The sequence below is a fragment of the Colletotrichum karsti genome (assembly GCF_011947395.1).
Source record: "Colletotrichum karsti strain CkLH20 chromosome Unknown Scaffold53, whole genome shotgun sequence".
Taxonomy (NCBI): domain Eukaryota; kingdom Fungi; phylum Ascomycota; class Sordariomycetes; order Glomerellales; family Glomerellaceae; genus Colletotrichum; species Colletotrichum karsti.
Genome location: NW_024065953.1, coordinates 43,025 through 63,797, shown reverse-complemented (window position 1 = coordinate 63,797; position 20,773 = coordinate 43,025). Strand labels below are relative to the sequence as shown.

At 55.0% G+C, this 20,773-nt stretch overlaps 7 protein-coding genes across 7 annotated transcripts; 4 read left to right on the top strand and 3 right to left on the bottom strand.

Moving 5' to 3' along the window:
- Positions 1–30: 30 nt before the first annotated feature.
- Positions 31–804, top strand: CkaCkLH20_11983 (protein phosphatase; the record flags this gene model as incomplete). The annotated part of the gene is made up of 2 exons (XM_038894697.1): positions 31–280; positions 338–804. The coding sequence occupies 2 exons, from the start codon at positions 31–33 to the stop codon at positions 802–804; spliced, it is 717 nt and encodes a 238-aa protein (XP_038739954.1).
- Positions 805–1,837: 1,033 nt separating this feature from the next.
- On the bottom strand, positions 1,838–3,752 carry CkaCkLH20_11982 (aminotransferase class I and II; the record flags this gene model as incomplete). The annotated part of the gene is made up of 6 exons (XM_038894696.1): positions 1,838–2,152; positions 2,205–2,328; positions 2,380–2,392; positions 2,446–2,809; positions 2,875–3,350; positions 3,668–3,752. The coding sequence occupies 6 exons, from the start codon at positions 3,750–3,752 to the stop codon at positions 1,838–1,840; spliced, it is 1,377 nt and encodes a 458-aa protein (XP_038739953.1).
- A 2,643-nt stretch (positions 3,753–6,395) lies between these two features.
- CkaCkLH20_11981 (uncharacterized protein) lies at positions 6,396–7,451 on the top strand (the record flags this gene model as incomplete). Its single annotated transcript, XM_038894695.1, has 2 exons — positions 6,396–6,531; positions 6,598–7,451. 2 exons carry the CDS (start codon positions 6,396–6,398, stop codon positions 7,449–7,451), a joined length of 990 nt encoding a protein of 329 aa, XP_038739952.1.
- A 533-nt stretch (positions 7,452–7,984) lies between these two features.
- Positions 7,985–8,713, top strand: CkaCkLH20_11980 (von willebrand factor; the record flags this gene model as incomplete). Its single annotated transcript, XM_038894694.1, has 1 exon — positions 7,985–8,713. One exon carries the CDS (start codon positions 7,985–7,987, stop codon positions 8,711–8,713), a length of 729 nt encoding a protein of 242 aa, XP_038739951.1.
- A 989-nt stretch (positions 8,714–9,702) lies between these two features.
- Positions 9,703–11,359, bottom strand: CkaCkLH20_11979 (uncharacterized protein; the record flags this gene model as incomplete). The annotated part of the gene is made up of 2 exons (XM_038894693.1): positions 9,703–10,232; positions 11,023–11,359. 2 exons carry the CDS (start codon positions 11,357–11,359, stop codon positions 9,703–9,705), a joined length of 867 nt encoding a protein of 288 aa, XP_038739950.1.
- A 4,226-nt stretch (positions 11,360–15,585) lies between these two features.
- CkaCkLH20_11978 (putative TatD family hydrolase) lies at positions 15,586–16,841 on the bottom strand (the record flags this gene model as incomplete). Its single annotated transcript, XM_038894692.1, has 3 exons — positions 15,586–16,499; positions 16,550–16,727; positions 16,788–16,841. 3 exons carry the CDS (start codon positions 16,839–16,841, stop codon positions 15,586–15,588), a joined length of 1,146 nt encoding a protein of 381 aa, XP_038739949.1.
- A 927-nt stretch (positions 16,842–17,768) lies between these two features.
- CkaCkLH20_11977 (ribonucleoside-diphosphate reductase large chain) lies at positions 17,769–20,701 on the top strand (the record flags this gene model as incomplete). The annotated part of the gene is made up of 4 exons (XM_038894691.1): positions 17,769–17,862; positions 17,917–18,074; positions 18,136–20,602; positions 20,658–20,701. 4 exons carry the CDS (start codon positions 17,769–17,771, stop codon positions 20,699–20,701), a joined length of 2,763 nt encoding a protein of 920 aa, XP_038739948.1.
- Between the last annotated feature and the right edge of the window lie 72 nt (positions 20,702–20,773).

Here is a 20,773-nt window from a genome sequence, read left to right as displayed (position 1 = left end):
CGCTTCGCCACCTCTATCGATCCTACCATCATGTCGCACCCGACAGAGGTTGCCATCTTCCGCTACATGACCACGCTTTACGCTCCCTTCAGTGAGCCTCAAGCCTGGTCCTACATTCGCCAGCACATGAATGATGGTGTAGCGCGCGCATGCCTTGTCTCTCGCGCCATGATCGACCTCTTGGTGCGCCGCATCTTTGTATTCGAAGCCTGGCAGGGATTCTCTGTGGACGCTGATCGCCAGATCGGAGAAATCCGTCGCGAGATGGACAACTTGCCCGGTAAGTTTCCCTTCGACATTGGCCTTATAAGATTTCCCTTCTGACATGTAGCTACAGCTGGCCAAGGTGGCGCTCTGCAGGTTTGCATTGATCGCATTGCCGCGATTGTCAACTCGTGCATCAACCACGACCGTTATGAAGCCTACCGCAACCACCGCATCGAGTACTTCCAAGCCGAGCTTCGAGAGATGCTTGGCCCTTTGCTTCTCGCCGAAGATCAAGGTGGCCCCAACTTGGAAGAAGCTGATGTGGCTCTGCGCAACATGGTCGAGAAGGCCTGGGCCATCTCCGCGAAGATGTTCACCTCGCGCTGCACCTTTGACTTCCGCTTTCCCGATGCTGGCGCACGTTTCAACACGCAGCTCATGGTCGCTGTCGCGCCTAACATTGATTCTCACATCCTCCAGGCTGAGCACTGGCGCGTCCAGCTAGTGGTTACGCCCGTCATCACTGTCCGCAACGACACGGGCGCTTCGATCTCCGTAGCCTCCATCACCAAGGCTCACGTCATTTGCATGAAGTGAACGAAGACGGCCATCGAGCTTCTTTCCCGGTAGCCCTTATATACACCACGACTCTCTCGAGCAGTGGGATTTCAGGGCGCGGCCGACGATGTATGATTACGAGTTCACGAACTTAACTTTGCGACTTTTGCGATTTTCAGTATGGCAAAGTTTCTCACCAAAACAAAATTGAGAACAGTGCCGATGCGATACCATTTTTGGGAAATGGTCAACAGTCCAAACATAACAGAAGGCTCAATACTGACCTTTGGAACCGCCATTTGGGTTTTCCTTGACGGGAGTATTTGGACAAACGGCCCTCGGGTTCTTCGTGAACCACAAAGGAACGGGGTAGCCGAATAATACGTTGGGTTTCGATGGTAATTGCGAACAAATACACTTCGCGTTTTGTTCTTCGCATCTTTGGCGGAGGCAGGGTTTCCTGCTGGCTGCTGTATCTCGGACCAAGGAAAAATATGGCTGGCAAGGGGATGGAAATGGAAACGCAAAAATGGAATTAGCAAGAATGAATGAAATTCGCATAGTATCTGAAAAGCCTCGTCTCGATTTCGCCGTGATGTCAATCATTGTAAGTGTACCGCAGTAAGGAACGTCGCTCTATATCCTATCGGAAATCCTGACTGGGCACGGGGTATGCGACTCCAACACTTGTCCCTGAGATCGTGGCTGATTCATCCGGGACAGATCCACGAGCCGCAGTTGACATGGCTTAGAAGTGTGAGGCAGATGGGAATCAACGGTAATCAATTGGTTCGCGCACACATATGTCAGCGCGCGTGTGTGTACACATCTCACGTAAGCCTTTTTCGCTCAGCCTCGATGTCTCCCTCTTCGTTCGGTAAGGCTTCTCAAAAAAGAAAAAGGAAATCGCGGCCTATTCATCGCCGCGTCGAACATCCAGACTCGAACGTATTACCAAGTCCAAAACCATTCCTCTCTATCCCAGAACACCTTGTCCAATCTAAGCGCTTGACTTCTTGAACCTGCAGGGTGTTAGAAAGGGGCGATAAAATGATGGACGGTCTCATAGGACTTACTTGTTGACAACGCGCTCGATGCCGTCGAGACCGTTCTTCAGGGTCTCCATCCTGGGGCCGTACGAGAAGCGGACGAAGTGGTGGCAGGGACTGTCAAACAGGTCGCGGCGTCTGGAGGGGTTCAGGTCGAAGAAGATACCGGGGACGACGATGACCTTCTCCTCCAAGCAGGCCTGGAAGAAGTTGAGGCCGTCAGAGATGGCGTCGGGGAGACCCTCCAAGTTCAGCCAGAGGTAGAAGGTAGAGTCGGGCACGTATTTGATGACGAAGCCCATCTCGCGCAGTCTGCGAACGACGTAGTCACGCTTGTCCTGTTTATGGCATTAGCATTTGCCAGATGTCCCATTGTAGCATCGGACTTACGCGGAAGTGCTTCTGAAGGAAGACCATCTCCTCCTTGACGAGGGTAGGGTCGAGCATGGGGATAGCGGCCTCCTGGAAGGGGTGGTTGGCGCCACCGTCGAGGTAACTTCCGCAAGAGCCAATACTGAGAAGGTGTTAGTAAGTCATTGGCAAACCTAAGGTGTCCGTCACTTACGCCTTGATGTACTCTGCGAATTATGTTAGCGAGCCGCGAATTTTTGTCAAACGGGAGATAACGTACCCTTGGGGCCAAGAATCCAAGCGATACGCCAGCCGGGGAGTCTGAAGCGCTTGGTCAAGCCGTCAATGATGAGGACATCGTCCTCGTCGACGTCCTCCACGTTCTCAGCAGCGGAGATCGTGCTGCCGTCACAGTTGCTCGTATAGTTGTAGCCGGAGTAGAACTCGTCGCTGATGAAAGTGGCGCGGCCACGGCAGATGTCCTGAATCTCGGCCAACTCGGGGTTGGCAACAACGCGGCCGGTGGGGTTGCGGGGGTTGGAGGTCAGGATGACGGATGAACCACGGGAGATCTCCTCGGAAATGCGGTCGGGGTGGATGTGGTAGCCGTCTTCCTCGGCCAGAGGGACGGGAATGGCAGAGAACTAGAATCTTATGTCAGAAACTGTCCCACGCTTCTCTCTCTCTCTTCGAGTTCGACGGTACGCACGTTCTTGAAAAGCGACAACATCTCGTTGTAAGCTGTGTAATCGGGCAAGAAGAACGAGAGGTATGAGTTTCCGAGAACGGCGGCAATACGAATCAGACCGGCGCGACCACCAGGAACGATAGCAACGTTCTCCCAAGTGTACTGGCTCTGCTTGCCCTCGCGATGCATGACGTTGTAGAGGTTGGCGACGGCCTCACGGAGAGGCTTGATACCGGCCGTGGGACCGTACTCGCGACCGGCCATGGAGATGTCGATCGTCGTGGGACGGGGGAAGCAACCGGCGATATCATCCTCGACTTCGGGGGCACCCTGACCCAGGTTGGCCCAGGAATCGGGGTCCTCGAGGAAACCGTACTCGGCGGCGCGTTCGGTACACCAGACGACACCGGTGGAGGAACGGCTGGCATCGAGACCAGCGTGGGGCTGGTGGCCCTCGTGGGCATTGCGGAATTGTCTGTGAGTCTTGGACTGGACCTCTGGAGGAATTGTCAGCTCTGGAAAGGGATTTTGAAGCTATCATGGACGCCAATCGGGGACGTGCCAAGAATGACATCGAGTTCGAGTTGGAGCAGTGTGGGGAACGAGGGGCAGCTTTGCTGGAGACATTGGCGTTGGAGCTGAGAGCAGCAGTTCAGCTCCTACCCCGCACCAACACCACACAGCTGGACAACAAGCTTTTCCCCTATTTTTTTTGCTGCTCAATCTTTTGAAAGTGAGGCGGATTTGGCGGTGAGGTCGCAATAGCTAGAACCGTGGAGGGGAGTTGGGAAAAAGAACTCGAAATGTTTCTTACCGTTGGCACCAGCCTCGCCAACACTAAAGCGTCTGGGCTTGGGCACACCGGTGTGCCGGTTGATGGAGAACTTGCGGTTGAACATGGTGACAGTAGGCAGCCTGCAGTGGTGCCTTTGTGTGTCGGGTGTCAACGATGTGAGGTTGAGAAAAACCTGGAGTTGAGGCTGCTGCAGGTAAAAATAAGGTGAGGGCAGAAGGTGGGTTTGTTTAGGTTGGGTGCACAATTGGTCGCCCCGTCTGTTTTCCCGACTGAGAAAAAAAAGGATGAGGTTGACGGGAGGTAAGTGAAGGTGAATTGGGGATGGAGAGATAAACAAAGCAAAGCTCAGATAAAGAACAGGAAGCCCACCTTTTCAAGGTGAAGCAACGAGGGGCACACAAACAGTCTTATACGGGGAAGCTGCGAAAGGCTTCCTCTCTTCACCGGCACTTAGGCCCTGATGTTGGCTTGGGAATCCCTGTAGGATAGGAACGCAGCTCTCATGCAGGCTCTTCCAGTTGTGGGTTTTGATTGATGGGGAGGGACGCTGATAGGCTGAAAACCAATATCTCCCACGTTGAAGATGGGCGTGGGACTGTCACTTGACGAAGTTGACGGAAGGTCACCGACCAGATATTTCCAAGGACTGCCACAGACTGCCAACCGACAACAGCACAATTGGTGCCTGTGTTTCCGCTCTATGTGCGCCGGTCCCGTGCCGTGTTTTCCGCTTCTTGAGCCAATGACTTCCGGGCTGACGACGAGAATTGCTTTGCAGAGCTGATCTTGGACTCGGTGAGCGGGAGCAGCGCGCCGGATGAGCAGTGGCGGTTTCAACTTTGGTGTCTCTGTTCTCGTAGGGCCGCAACGCTGGCATGGAACGACGCGACGCAACACAACACACGACTTTCTTTTCTGTTCACTGTTTGTTTCCTCCTCCACAATCTCTTCTGTCGCACTTGTCTCCGGCTTCCGATTCGGCGCCGCGAAAAGACACCAGTACGTAAAAAGCGGTGTCCAGAGTCAGTTTCGTCTCCATAGCGGATCTCCGCATCACGGCCTGCCCCGTCCACTGGTTCCCCGTTACCGTTTGTGCCCAATCAGTGGGGTTCAGTATCGCTCGTCCCGGACAGAGTGCGACCTCCTGGGGAAGACAGTCCTCATGAATACGGGGCGATGCATCTCGATGATTGTACTGTGTAAGGCCCTCGAGTTCCCCCTGGTGCATGTTGCGCAGGCGGATCTGGACTGTTCAGTTCGCTAATCCAATCGCAGCGTCCCACGGCAGCTTAGTCCGGACGATGCGGGACCGGCGCCGGAACATTCAGGGCGCTTGGGTTCTCGTCGTGGGTCGGCGAACCCGATTCAACAAAATCGTTACTTCCCGGGCTGACAAGATCGCGTATGGTTTTGACATCCATGACCTGGCGTATTCGTCAAGATGAGTAAGTAGGTTTTATTGCAAACATTTCAAAATGAACATGGCGCGGGCAAGAGTCACTAATAACTCGGAAAAGCAATGCTCGTCTAACGATGCTGCTTGTGAACGGCGTGGGGGAAAATGGGACAGGGCTTCATCCAACCAATCAGAGAGACTTTTGCTTGGCTGGCCGAGTGCTTAGCTAAGAAAAGGTTAGGAGGTCGCATCTCCAATCGTGAGTTCCAGGTTTTCAGCTCGTCAACGTTGCGACCGCCCGAGGCTTAGATCGCGTTGCGTAAGAGGGCAAGGAAGGAAGAGTATAAGAACCCGGTCTCCCAGCCATCGACCTGAGATTCATTCTTTCCAGATGTCGAGTTTTCTCGCCATCGTCTCTTCCCCCGCGACCAAACTCCCCGCACAAGGAACGACATGAGATTCCATCTCCGCACTCTGGCTGCTTAGGTAATGACGCCTGTAGCTCGCTTGGAGACCATCCATATGATGCTCGTCGATTCCCATCTCATCAAATTTTAGATGTTCAAAAGGCTTGCAGGTCAAACGACCTGGATAACGTTCAATCTCTGATCACGCCGAACTGACGGCAAAGAACTTTGATCAACATCGGTCAAGGGTCCCGCCTGGCGTAAGGCAAACCTGAGCAATGGCGACCCTGGCGGGGTACTGAGGCGTTGCAAGTCTGCCTGGGGTGGCAGTGTGAACCTATGACCCAATGAGAGGTGGCTGCGCCGGGGCGAACCACAGCGTGACCAACATTGACTTCATAGCCGCGATCGCAGTCAGAGCCCGGACCCCTTAAACAGCTCAGCCACAATAGGTACCTATTCCATTCAAACCTTAAGCCGCAAACGCTTCGTGAAAACGCCATGGAACGCTTTATCGATTTGGCGGTATTTCGATTTCAACTCATCGCCATAGGCTCACAAAGAGGCGTATCGATCTATACTCGGTGATTTCGAGCAGGCATCAAGACTAAGCTGTCCATATAAGAAGAGTTCTTGATCTAGGACCCAACACGACACTCGTGGATAGATCTCAAACAACAAGCCACAAAGACTCAACTCCATTCTGAGTAGAATCAACGGAATAACCCTGCAAACGCCTCCTTGCCTGCGCAATACCCTGAGAGACGGGAAACAGTCAGAGTTTGTTCAGGTCTTGTACACAACAAACTTTCTTTGAGGAAGGAACCGCCCACCCCGAACTTTGCCCCCCACTTGCCTCTATATCAATTCACTGTCCCTGACAGTCAACACCTTCAACATGCCTTACATCTCAGACTTTGACGATTCGTCATATCAACCCAAAATGCGCAAATCCATCTTCGGCACCGTCAAGGATAGGCTGAGCCGCAAACCACCCTCTTCCTCTCAAAAGCCCACTAAGCCCGAAACCATGTCCGCCAGCAACAACCCCTTCACCCGAGAGCGGTTAGCTGCCGACAGTAAGTGTGATCCGCATTCCGCGATCTCAGTCGCCAAGGAACCAACAGTCTCTGACCAGCGAATAGATCCCAATCAGCCTCCCCCGGCTTATTCGGTCTCAGCCCCCGCGACGTCGGGACCCGACTTGCTGGTACCCAATGGCGGTCCGGTTAGGAGTGCGTCGCCTGCGCCATCCCACGCAAGCTCTGTCATGTCCATTTCGGGTATCAGTGTCTCGACTCCCGAGGACCCCTATGCCTTTCTGTCTTCCTTCGATACCATCTTCGTGATCGACGATTCGGGCTCCATGTCCGGCCGCTCGTGGCCCGAGGTCCAGGGTGTTCTCCGTGCCATAACTCCCATCTGCACCAGCCACGACGCCGATGGTGTCGATCTATACTTCCTCAACCACCAGAGCAGCGGAAGAGCCACAGAGGGCAAGGCCTCTGGCGGCTACTACGGCATCAAGCGCAGCGAAACGGTCGAGGATATCTTCACATCAGTTCGTCCTCGTGGGGCTACTCCTACCGGTCAGCGCCTGCATGCGATCCTCAAGCCCTACCTGCAACTGCTGGATAAGAAGAAGCACGATATCGAGAGCGTCAAGCCTGTCAACATCATTGTCGTCACAGATGGTGCCCCTTCTGACGACGTCGAGTCCACCATCATCACCGCCGCCAAGAAGCTCGACAAGCTCGACGCCCCCCTCCATCAGATTGGTATCCAATTCTTCCAGGTCGGCAACGAGCCCGGTGCCCGCGAGGCTCTGCGCGAGCTTGACGATGATCTTGGTGATGGAGATCTTCGGGATATGGTCGATACTGTCACCTGGAAGAACAGTGTCAAGGGTGTGCTCACCGCAGATAGCATCCTCAAAGTCGTCCTTGGTGCGGTGGTCAAACGTCTTGACCGTCGCCGGAGTGGCGAGGGTCGTCGCTGAAGACGGGCACTTGCATCGCTCTTTTCTTCTTTTGTCCTTTTGTTGGTCAATTCAGGCATCAATGGCGTTAGCAACGGCGGATAGAAACGGCTTCTTGAGATTAGATACAGGATGCGAAACCTGGTATACCCAAGGCGTTCCGGATCACTTCCTAGATTTAGAGGTATCGCATAGGCAACTCACACTTCCAGTCATGCGATGGATGGTTGCACGGAGAGTATCATCCGTATCAGGATAGAATAGCATCAAATTCAAAAAAGATCCCTCATAATGAACAGTGACAATCAGCTCATAACATCGTACTGCGCGTGGGGGAAATGTGACAAATAATCGTTTGCCCGGTCTCCTCAGATGCCCGCTGAGTTGGTTGCAAGAGGGGGAGAAACGGGAAGTGAGTCGAAATTTCCTTTCCTTTCCTTCCTACCACCGCGGCCCCACTTCGTCACAACACAGAAACTACTTCACAAACGACCATCAACCCCCAACCACATCCCACTCATAACCCAGACAAAAATTACGAGACAACAGTCCAGATGAGACTATCGGCCAGCATCATCCCACGCTTTTACGCGCCTCTGAAAACCCTGACCCGCCAATCCCCGAGACTCTCACCCGCGCTGACCGCCGTCAACGCCACCACCACCACCACCACAATCACGACTTTCACGTTGAACAACAGGATGAGCACATCATCGGCATCCCAGTCGCCATTCCCATCGTCCTCATCCACGAGGCAAACGGCGGCCGACGGCGCGGCCAAGACGGAGCCGACAAGAGCAGCAGCAAACGACGACCACCACCAACAAAGGCAAATCCCTTCCGAGGAGAGCCACCGCCAGCACCACCCCACGGAAAGCACGTCACCGGCCCCTGAAAACGCGACATCCAACGCCCCCGCGGGCGACGACAACGCTTTTTCTCCTTCCGACTCTACCCACAGCCAGCCTTTGGCTCTGCCGCCGCTTCCCGAGGCGCCCTCGTCTTCCGCTGGCGGCGACTCCGCGGAGGGAGGAGGCAACAGCAACAGCAACAACACCATCACGCTCGACCTGGGAGGCCAGCCGGGAGGCGGCGCCTCGACCAAGCTGGACCACCTCGGGCCCCTGGTCGTCAACCAGGACGGCACCATGTCGCGGATCAGCAACTGGGGCGAGATGACCAAGATTGAGAGGGAGAACACGCTGAGGATCCTCGGCCGGCGCAACCAGATTCGCCTCGCCAGCCTCAGGGATGGGGCCGACGGCGAAGGCAAGCAGCAGTAGCTAGCCATCCATTAGCCAACAGTAGCAAGGAAGGATGGGAAAGGCCGAGAGCATCAGCGACGAGAAATGAGGGACCCCATTCATCTGGGTTTTCCACCCCATGTCTGGTAGTGTGTGTTCTGTATTCTCATCGCCAATCCCTTGTGAAAGACGGTCCTTTCCCAAGTCTGTCTCCCCCCCCGTACCCGTGCCCATACCCGTCGGCCTGTCTCTCGTTCTCGTCCTATCCCACGTCGTGTATTTGCATCTTACGAACCCACCACTTTCCCCAGCGAGCAAGGCGGGTTAGTCCACGAGCGGAGTTCTCTGCGACGGAGGTTGGGTTTTTTCCCTCAGCTTTATGGGTCAAGAACTGGGTACTGCTGCTGTGCTACGCCAGGTGCCTCGGGTGCTTTGGTGTGCTCAGTTGCTCTTTTTTCGCGAATGGGGAAGCTCATCGGAGTCCCCAGGAGCAGGGGCGATGGCGAGCGAGGTCGAAGCTAACATTGAGGAGACTGACTTGTCAGGGGATGCCTGTGAAGGCTTTGCTATCATAGCTTGTCTTTACTTCAGTTCATCGGGCTCAATTCCTTCGAAGTTGGGTGTAGCGGTTGTGATCGGACCTGAGTCACTTGTGCATGGGAAGCTTTGTAGGTGTAGTGATGTTCAAAATCCATCGCGTAGAGGGTCATTAAGCCCATCCATATAATTCATTGCTGTAGCATACTCTACCACGTACCCTTATCATGAGTTCATGGAGGTATATATAAAATTCATCACATGTTGCCGGTCAGTAAAACACATAAGTCGCTCAGTAAATCCGCCCGTTCTTCACCCCTTTCTCTACCTCCCGCCATGACCGCTATCCCACAATAGTCTCCTCGTCCCTCCACGGTATCGAACTCCATCGGTGCCAGAAAATCCCATAGTCTTGAACATGAAACGCATCGCGTACAGGCGTCGGTCGGGGTGAAGCCTTCGAAGTGTAGGCCAGATCCCTTTTCCCCCTTTTACTTCTCGCCCTTGACGGGCTCCGAGCTTGCCGTGATTTCCGTCACCGTCTTTGACTTGTTCTGAAACTCCTTCAACATGGTGGCGACGTCTTCGTTGCCCTCGTTCTTCTCCATGACGAGGTTCTTGAGCCAACGGTTCTCGGTCTCGAGCAGGTTGATACGCGCCTCGAGCTGGGAAACCTTGTCAGACATCTCCTTGGCGCTCTTCTCGAGGGCCTGCTCGCGCTGCTTCTTCTTGACACGGAATCGGGCGCTGGCGGCCGTGTTTCTTCTGCGCTTGTCCTCCTCAGCGGCGATGCGGGACTGCTCCTCGAGTCTGCTGCCGTTCAACGACTCCGGAGTCCTGTTCTCGGCTGGGCGGGGTGCAGGGGCGCCATAGTGGTGGTTTTGCGGTTGAGACACGGGCGGAGGCGCGTAGTTGGTTTGCGGGTTGGGTTGAAGAGGTTGGAGGTTACCCAGGCCTTCGGCGAAGGACGGGACACCCGAAGCAGGGTAGTGGCTGGTAAAATCGGGGAAGCTGAAGTCGCCTGTCATTGTTCATGGTCAGATAGATGTTCAAGGCAGGTTATCAGTTCCTGGCATCGTGGCGTCGGCGAGGCGGCGGGATGAGGGGGAAGACGGGCGGATAACGCTTCTCAAAGAAACAATAGCATCCGCGAGTCTAAATGTTGGAACAACAAGCCCATGGCCAGCGAGCACTTGCTCTATCCGTACGTGATGGCGGCTGCCCAGATGGTCGATGCCCCCCTGCTAGGGTCGATGACGGCAAGTCACGGGTTATTGCACCATCCCCCGGCAATTTGTAAGCTCCAATCTGGAGTCGCGGCTCTCCCTCAACACCGCAGGCCGGTAACCTGCATAAAAGCAGCCAGAACTCCCAATCAAGACGTCTGAATGAAACATGGGCCACGCATGAACCGGGTGGGGTAGAAACGACAGAACGAAGGCTGGTGATAAGGCGATCGCATGTGCTTGGCTGCGACCCTGAAGGAAAGTTGAGTTGATGTTGAAGACCGGACGGTTAGAGTTCACGCAACAGCCGCTTGACTCATGCGAAATCGTGAATCACCACTCCCTCAACCTACCGCCGTTTTCCCGAAAGCACGGTTGAAGAGAGCCGCGGCCACTTGGCCGGCCTTGTGGTGTAACCTGGCCAATAAACAGAATCGAATAATCGGTGATATTGAACACAAGATGCTCTGGAGGAAGATCAAAGACATCTGCCGGGGGCGAAAACAGTGAAAATTCGAGCAGGCATGGACATTGCCCTCATCGTGACACGGCGCAAAAGACAAGAGCCGAAAATTCTCGTCTTACCTGCAATGGAAGTAAAGTCGCCAAACTCGGCCAGGGGAGAAGTCAGGTCTTCAGTGACGGCGCTGGACGGGGCCTGGGTCTCGGTCTCGGGCTTCGCGGGTGCTGCCTGGTAGTCTTGCTGCTGGCCGGTTTCGAAGTCGAAGAATTGGGTGTTGGTGAAAGCGGCAAGGTCCTCCTCAAAAGTAAACTGCTCCTCGGCGCTGGGTTCCTTGACGATGTTGAGGTCTCTCAGGTACTGAGAGACATTGGGGGCTCGCCCACCGCCGGTGCTGGTGTAGGGCGACATATCGAAGGCCGGGACGGCTCGCGTAGAGGCGAGATCGGTATCGTCGGTCAAGTCTGCGAGATGATAGGAGAGCGAAGAGGCTCCGTCGAAGTCGGGTCCAGGTCGAGGACGTCGAGTTGTTTTGTGGTTGCAAGAAGTTGGGCCCTCAAGTCAGGGACGGCGGCGATGGCGTTTGGAGGGGCAGTGGGCTGTTTTTGGATGCTGGGCCCCCAAGCAATATTAAAGTGCTAGGCACCGCGCGGACCAACCAATGCGGGAAAATGCCGGCGGGTTCGAATTCCAACTTTTCGGCACTGCAACTGCGCACTCGATGAGGGGCAGTCGTGTGCGATCGTGAGACGACGGCTGACGAGACGTCGTCCTTTTTCTGAAAAAGAGTCGAATGTTTGGCAACGCGGCTGACCGAGTGTCGTGACAGAGAAGGTTGTCTCTGTTTGCTGGCTAGAATTGTGAGTGCTGTGTAGTTCAGGGTGAAGTGGATGAGATGGGGGAAGAGGAGTCGAAAATGGGCGAGAATGAAGCCTTTGTTCGGAGGCCCAGGTTGCGGACACAGGCCGAGTGGATAGTATTAGTCAACATCTTTACCCGACAGCGCGACTTTCAGCGTCCCTGGGAGGGGCCCCTACCTAACAAGCCACGGCTCCTGGCCACCCCACGCGCACCTGGTGTGCCTGCTTGAATCCAATCGCGAGGATACTTACCGGGACAAAAAGCGATACGTATCTTCATCTACAGCGTTAGGCCTGGAACATGCACCCACCAGCACCCACGCACACGACGCATGTCCACCCAGGTGGCAGGGCTCTCTTGTGCAGAGTACCGTCGACATGGCGGAAGTTGGGCATGTCTGAAGGTATTCGTTACCGCGCGGTGGCCAGATGAGCCCCCCACTGGCCGATGAACGGCGTTGGAATCCAGCACACCAGCACGGCCAATGATTTGATGAAATACCACCATCGACGTGTGCTAAGCTTCTACAACTTCCGGCAATGACGATACGGCCAAGGGCAAGCGACGTGGCAGTGAGATCTCTGTACTCCCGTAACCAGCGTCCTTTCCGGGCACCCTCTTCTTCCGCTGGCCCTTGTGCTCACAGGTTGGCAGGCAGGGTCCGGACCATTTAACCCTCGATTTTGAGCCCCTCTTTCATCAATCCGTCATTGAAGACGGCTGGCGAATCAACTACAACACAATGCTGTGGTCCCCCGCGGTAATTGCGCATTTCTGGCCTGACCATCCCTTGATTTCGGGGCTGCGTGCAATTGACGTCTTTCATTCGCATCTTTTGGTGATCGACAAGCAGAGCGTCATCCTGCGCCATTTCTCATGTTTGCTGAGCTTCTGAAGTGAAGAGTTTTTGACGGAAAAAAACGAGACACGGAAGAGGATTTCGACCACACGAAACTTTGTTTGACACTCGAATAGACAAGGTGCGCCCTTTGAGGGAAGAACATGCCACTTGGGATGAAAATTGCAGGTGAGGATTAATAATTCAATTCAATTCCACCAGCTAAGCTTTGGCTTCTGTGCGCAATTATTACGTCGTGGCTGGCTGGCGGCTGTTGGTTCTCCCATGGAAAAGGCCTTCCACGTCTAGCGTACCTTAGGTACCCAACAAGATAGTTCCAACCCGGCTGGCTGGCTGGCTTACCTTCACTTTCGGTTCACAGGAGAATGGCGGGTACGGATAGCGACACCGACGGTGACCAACCAACCTCTGTGTTGTTACAATAACAAGCCTCGTTTCGACGATGAATTTCCGGGAGCCATGACTCGATAGATCTCGTTTAGGTCTGGCCTCGTCCTTCTGGCGGCAACCTTGCAGCACGAGTCTGGGCAATCGTCGGAATCGTCTCGTGAAAGGACCCTGAATTTCTAAGCAGCTCTCCGACGCTCGGAACGCCAACCGCGCTTTTTCTGTCAGCACGGCGGTAACACGCCCTTGTTCGGTAAGTAGGCCCGACTGTGCCTCACAGACTGCCCTGCGAGCTGCAACCTGCAACCTGCAACTGCCACGCTCAGCTACCGCTCCTAGGGCCGGCCGTCTCATTGCCAATCGCCGTCGCGCCCCTGTGGCCTGCCTTGTCCTTTCCTCTCCTCTCCTCTCCGTCCCGTCTTGTCAACTTGCAGCCCCCGCCTACCCGCCTAGCTTCGTTGTGTGGAATCCCGTGTGCCGTGTACCGCCGTAAATGATTGTGAGGTGCTCGCCGCCGGCCAACATTCTACAGTGATCTCCTGGTGCACGGTCAAGTCGGATCGGGCACCCATACACGCCTGTGGCCTGCGGGCAGGGCCTTACCTAATCCTCGGATCCTGTCAGCTTCCCGGCCTCCACGTCTTCCGCGGGCGGCGTGTGGGCAGGCACAACCTTAACTTACATAATATTCCCGGAAGGCCCCAGCTTCCATGCCTGTCTCCGTGCGACTCCGCTGTTGGTCCGTTGTCTCTTGCGTCGAGACGGTTAGCGCAGCCGAAGAATGAACCCATGTTGCCCGTGCACTGCATCACGACGCGTCCACACAACCCGCAAACGACAATAGAGCGCGTCTTCACAGACTTCAGCCTCAATTACAGAACTCCTTGACGACCTTCGGCCAGAAATATTTCCCAAAACATTACGGGCGATAATTACTGTGCACGATATCCTTCATCAAGGAGCACCTCTTCTACGGTTCGCGCGGCCTTTCCTCTCCGGCTGCCATGTTTTGACAGACATGGCGCGTTTCTCGATCCCAAGCAAAGGGCGCCTCCGGCCACAGCTTCGTCTTCCCCCGGCCAGTGTCGCGGTACAGAAATCTCTCAATCGTTTGTCTCGCTCGTCACTCCTTAGCTTGGCGTTGGAGTGGATCAGCGATGTCAATGTTCAACTTTGTGAGCCGCTGCTGGGTGACGACGCCGATGGTGATCCATCCTACCAGGCAGCCGAGTCATTGGAAGAATTGCGGTCTATCTACGGGGACTTGCAGTACAGGAAAGGTTCCAAGAGAGAGGTTTTTGAACGTATTACGGAAGGAGACTGGCAACGTGGCCTGACCCTATATCAGCTGGCCCTGGCAGACTTCCAGTATCTCCAAGACAACCCGACATCTCAACACTGGACGGGCTACCAAATCCTTCCCTTGATGGAGGCAACGTCCGTGGATGATGAGTTACAACCCCTCCAGGTCGACAAAGAGTCGTTCAAGCTGCCTCGCTTTCATCCGTCAACCTTCATCGACAATCTACAATCCCACGTCCTACCGGATGTCAAGGCTTATTATCAGATCCATCAACCGCAGGACCTTCATCTGACCATCTTGCGCATATTCATCGTCGAGTCCCCGTATATCACGAGCATAGCCCAACCGAGCAATGGTCCATCCTCAGACTCCCGTGTTGACAGCTCGCGGACGCTCTTCGTCGCGTTTCCTCACTCTTCGCCCTATATCTACCTGTCAAAGTCGCAGACTATCGGGTCACTGGGCGCAGCAGAAACCAAGAGCTTTCGTAATCTCGTCGCTGAAGGCATACCAATGGCGCTTTCCCGGCCGCGAGAAAGATTCACTCTAAAACCCACAAACCTGCAGACCAAAAACCTGTTAGCGTTGCTGCACACAAAAGGTGCTGGCAGAACGAATGCGGCCGGTGGCGGCTGGGACATTTACGCCGACAAGAGAAGAAACGAGTCGCCTCTCGACACGGTTCTGCCTACTCCTCCGCTATCTGAAGAGTCATCTGACGATTCAAGCCTAAGCAGAAGCACTGGCTCAAAGAGAAAGGCCGCTACCCCTGACAGTACGGAGAAATTTTCAAAAAGGGCACGACTTGGTGCAAGGGCAAGATTCGGAGATAGCGCCAAACCAGATGACGGATTCGGTGTTGAGCGGGTGGATATAACTATCGAAGACCCGTTTCCCCGTCAAGCTCGACCTGGCTTGGGCGAAGACGGGGAAGATTTGGAGGAGGATCGAGAAGACCGCACGTCAAAATGGACACCCAACGTGAAGCTGGTACTCCACGGATCGCATGTTTTCGCAGGCATTCGGCAATTGGTGGAAAACGGCATTATAGACGCAGAGCGAATGCCAGGATGGCTGACAGGGGAAGAGGGCGTCACCGTTGGGGCTGTGAGGCACGGCCGGGTTAGGGGACACAAAGGATCTGGGATCTAAAGCGGGAAAAGATTTTTCATTGCATGAAGCATCTGGCGATGCGTGGCAGCTCTGTTGTATCAGGCATGCATGGTTCGGTGGCATTGTTTGGCTTGATACCCTCTAAAGTGTTTGTTGGACGTCTGTCTATTGGTCTACGCTAAAAACCTTCACCGTGTTTCTCCATGCTGCCTCGCAAACTTCCTCGACTTCAACCCCCTTGATACCAGCCACGGCCTTGGCAACTCGCTCGATCATGCATGGCTCATTGCGGCCCTTGATCATGGCACCCTCCTCCCACTTCTCTTTCTTGACGACTTTGAAGCGCTCCGGCACATCTGGCTCCTTTTTCTGGTTCTTCTTCTTGCCTTGGGGCTTCGCAGCCTCCGGGGTTGCGGCGCCGTCGGTGCCGTTAACCTCGGGCTTCTTCTCGATCAAGTACTTGTAACCGAAGTGACTCGGGCGGATCTCGCACCAAGGGCCGTCGGTCTCGAGCATCATTCTGTCCAAGGCAATCTGCTTCACGACTTCGCAGTTCTCCTCGGTCTTGAAACTGCAGCCATTGATACCAATGTACAGCCCCAGATCCATAAGCTCCCTGGCTTCTTCGATGGTGCCGGTGAAGCTGTGAACGACGCCACCCTTCTCTAGTTTCTCCAGCTTGTCGCCAAACGTCTCCTTCAGCAGACGCACAAAGTCATCATGGGCGGCTCTTGAGTGCAAGAATAGGGGTAGCTGAGGCTTGGTGTTGACAACGAGATCGAGCTGCGCTGCAAAAGAGTGGAGCTGGACGGTCCTGGAGCAGTAGTGCAGACGGTCATAATCCAGACCGAACTCGCCAAAGGCGACGAGACCGGCCTGGGAAGCGGTGGTCGTCTCCTTGATGAGATCTCGGAGCTCGGAGATGATGGCCTCCGTCTTGGTGGGGTCCGGCTGATGGTGCTCGGGAATAGGTTGGGACGGGTCGGGGTCGGTGTGCACGCCCTCGGCGGCCTCGTCCGAGCTACTGAAGATCGCACTGCTGCATGGGTGGATTCCAACAGTTGTGTAAACGGTGCCAGCTGCTTATGTCAACGTTGCTGAAGATGGCTTTCAATGCCAAATCACTCACGGTATTGCTTGGCAATGTCGAGGGCATCCCTCGAGCTGGTGAAGTCGGACCCGGTCACGATCAACTTGGAGCAGCCGACTTCCTTGGCCCTGTTGATGACGCCTTCCAAGTCATCAGGATGCCGTCTCTTTCCATGATGCAGGCCTCGGAAGATGGGATCAGCCAAATTGATGCCGATCTACTAGGTCGGACAGGTCAACGAGCCGAAAGTACACCACGCTCGGTGATAGACACGCACATCGATATACCGGGGCTGATAAGCCGACTTGGGCGCCTCTGCAGCGGCCGCCATGGTTGTCATTGCGAGAGGCTGGAGAAAGACTCGTTGGTGCAGGGGTGAGATCCAGGCTTTTGGAAGCGTTCTTGGAAAAGAAGAGTGGCGGAGCCTCATGGGCAATTAGCAGCAGGCGATGATTCTCGTTTCAAAAGTAATTGACAGACAAGGCAAACGATGCCAATTTATACAGACCTGACGTCGCCGTGGGATTTGAGTAGGCCAAACGTTGAAGACTCATAATCTATTTGGCCTCATCGATCACGTGAGAGCGTGATGCAGCATCCACCCCCGCGAGATGTCCCACGCGTAAAGTGGCCGCAGAAAAATCAATTAAAGAAGCATCGCGTCATAAGAGGCGGGGGGGCTTTGCGACGCGTTTCCTTTCCAAGACCAAAAAAACCAAAAAAAAATCATGAACGTTCGGTCTGGACACATTCTATTCAAGGTAAGGCAAGACATTTAATTGAAGTCATCCCGTTGCAAACGGCAACCCGTGTCTGGCACACACAAACATCCACAGTGGAGTTTGTTGCATCGTCAGCGATGATTTCCAAGCCTGTCGCGGGATTAGTCAAGTGTTCACCACTGAGCCAGCAATTCAGTGTTCCTGGCAGTGTTGGCTCGGGGATGCGACCGCGAACCGAGGGGCACGGGCGGAGATGCCTGACTAACGAGGCCCTTTCGACCTTTTTCCCAGCCAATCTGTTATTGATGCCTTGACGTGCCCCCCTGTCCAGTCGCGCTAAATTCTGGCGTCGCGTTTCCACGCGAACCCGGGCCATAAGTATCTGCAGCATCTCCTGGCACTCTTTGCTTTCTCTTCCCTTTCCCGCAACCCAAACACCACCAACTTTCTGCCAATTTTCCCACCAGACTTTTTGTAATTCTTGGTGCTCTTGATACCCCCTTCTTCTGCATTCACTTCGTCTTCGTCCTTCTGGGTTGCCTACGCCTCCGCGGCCCCAACCAATCCAACTACCCCTCCTCTCCCCATCTCACAACCGCAACCCAGGCACCATGTTCGTGAGAAAGCGCGGTATGTCGAGTCCCGACGCGTTGCTTTGTGTCTTCCGGTGCTAATTGAACGTAGACGGGCGCCAGGAGCGCGTCCAGTTCGACAAGATCACCGCCAGAGTGTCCAGGCTATGCTATGGCCTCGACATGGAGCACGTCGACCCCGTTGCAATCACTCAGAAGGTCATCTCCGGTGTCTACGGCGGTGTCACCACTGTTCAGCTTGACGACTTGGTAAGCCTCGATCTTCTGTCCGTCCAGGTAACAAGTCAATTGCTAATCTTCTCGCGAACAGGCCGCTGAGACTGCCGCTTACATGACCGTCACCCACCCCGACTACGCTATCCTCGCTGCCCGCATCGCAGTGTCCAACCTCCACAAGCAGACCAAGAAGCAGTGGTCTTCAGTCGTCAGCGACCTCTACCACTACGTCAACCCCAAGAACGGCAAGCTGTCTCCCATGATTGCCAAGGAAACATACGACTGCGTCATGAGGCACAAGGAGGAGCTTGACTCTGCCATTGTCTACGACCGCGACTTCAACTACCAATACTTCGGCTTCAAGACCTTGGAGAGATCATACCTGCTCAAGCTTGATGGCAAGATTGCCGAGAGACCGCAACACATGATCATGCGTGTCGCTGTTGGCATCTGGGGCGACAACGTTGAGCGCGTCATCGAGACCTACAACTTGATGTCAAGCAAGTCTTTCACCCACGCCTCTCCCACTCTTTTCAACGCCGGTACCCCTCAGGCTCAGCTTTCCTCTTGCTTCCTCGTCGACATGAAGGAGGACTCTATCGAGGGTATCTACGACACCCTCAAGACTTGCGCCATGATCTCCAAGATGGCTGGTGGTATTGGTCTCAACGTCCACCGCATCCGTGCCACGGGCTCCTACATTGCTGGCACCAACGGCACTTCCAACGGTGTCGTCCCCATGCTCCGTGTCTTCAACAACACTGCTCGCTATGTCGACCAGGGAGGCAACAAGCGCCCCGGTGCTTTCGCCATCTACCTCGAGCCCTGGCACGCTGACGTCTTTGAGTTCTTGGACCTCCGCAAGAACCACGGCAAGGAGGAAGTCCGTGCCCGTGATCTCTTCCTCGCTCTCTGGATCCCCGATCTCTTCATGAAGAGAGTCGAGAAGAACGGCGACTGGACTCTCATGTGCCCCAACGAGTGCCCCGGTCTTGCTGACTGCTACGGCGAGGAGTTCGAGGCCCTGTACGAGAAGTACGAGCGTGAGGGCAAGGGTCGCAAGACTATGAAGGCCCAGAAGCTCTGGTATGCCATTCTCGAGGCCCAGACCGAGACCGGCAACCCCTTCATGCTCTACAAGGACCACGCCAACCGCAAGAGCAACCAGAAGAACCTCGGTACCATTCGCAGCTCCAACCTGTGCACTGAGATCATTGAGTACTCTGCACCCGATGAAGTCGCTGTCTGCAACTTGGCCTCCCTTGCCCTGCCCGCCTTCGTCAACTACAGCGAGGGTGTCTACGACTTCCAAAGGCTGCACGAGGTAACTCAGGTCGTTGTCCGCAACCTGAACAGAATCATCGATGTCAACCACTACCCTGTTAAGGAGGCTGAAAACAGCAACCTGCGTCACCGTCCCATTGGTCTCGGTGTTCAGGGTCTCGCCGATGCTTTCTTGGCTCTGCGCATGCCTTTCGAGTCCCCTGAGGCTCGTGACCTCAACAAGAAGATCTTCGAGACCATCTACCACGCCGCTCTCACCATGTCGTGCCAGCTGGCCAGGGAGGAGGGTCCCTACTCTACCTACGAGGGTTCTCCTGTTTCTCAGGGTGTTCTTCAGTACGACATGTGGAACGTCAAGCCCACCGACATGTGGGATTGGGACGCCCTTAAGGAGCAGATCAAGCAGCACGGTGTTCGCAACAGTCTGCTCGTCGCTCCCATGCCTACTGCCAGTACCTCGCAGATTCTGGGTAACAATGAGTGCTTCGAGCCTTACACCTCCAACATCTACCAGCGCCGTGTCCTTGCTGGTGAATTCCAGGTTGTCAACCCGTGGCTTCTCAAGGACCTCGTCGAGATGGGCCTGTGGTCCGATGCCATGAAGAACCGTATCATCGCCGAGAACGGTTCCATCCAGAACATCCCCAACATCCCCGCCGAGGTCAAGGCTCTGTACAAGACCGTCTGGGAAATTTCCCAGCGCACCGTTGTGCAGATGGCCGCCGACCGTGGTGCCTTCATCGATCAGTCCCAGTCGCTCAACATTCACATGAAGGACCCGACCATGGGCAAGATCACCAGCATGCACTTCGCTGGCTGGAAGCTTGGTCTCAAGACGGGCATGTACTACCTCCGTACGCAGGCTGCTGCTGCGCCCATTCAGTTCACCGTCGATCAGGAGGCACTCAAGGTTGCCGATGCCAACATCAGCAGCCGGGTCCTCAGCAAGAAGCGTGCCCCTCCTCCGGGCCACTTCTCTTCCCCTGTCACGTCTGTTCCTAGGCCCATGTACGCGACCAAGAGGGAAGGCGCCACCCAAGACAACGGCATTCCCACTCCCAGCGTCACCCCTCCTCCCATTTCGGCTCCCGTGGAGAAGCCCATGAAGGCTGATGTGCAAGAGGGCGACAGCCCCCGTGCCCTGCCCATGGAGCCGGCAGACAAGCTCAAGATCGAGGAGCTGCAGACCCCCGGCAGCAAGACTCCCGATGCGGAGGACAAGGCTGAGGAGAGCAAGGAGCGTGAGATGGACATCTACTCTGAGGCTGTCCTTGCTTGTAAGTCTTCACTACCTATTTCCGTCACTTGAAGCAAATCCTAACATCCTCCCAGGCAGCATTGAGAACCCCGAGTCTTGCGTCATGTGCAGCGGTTAGAGAGAGAGCATGAAAGCGGTAGACATGATTGATTTGACGGCTGATGACACGTTGATGGCATATACATGGGTT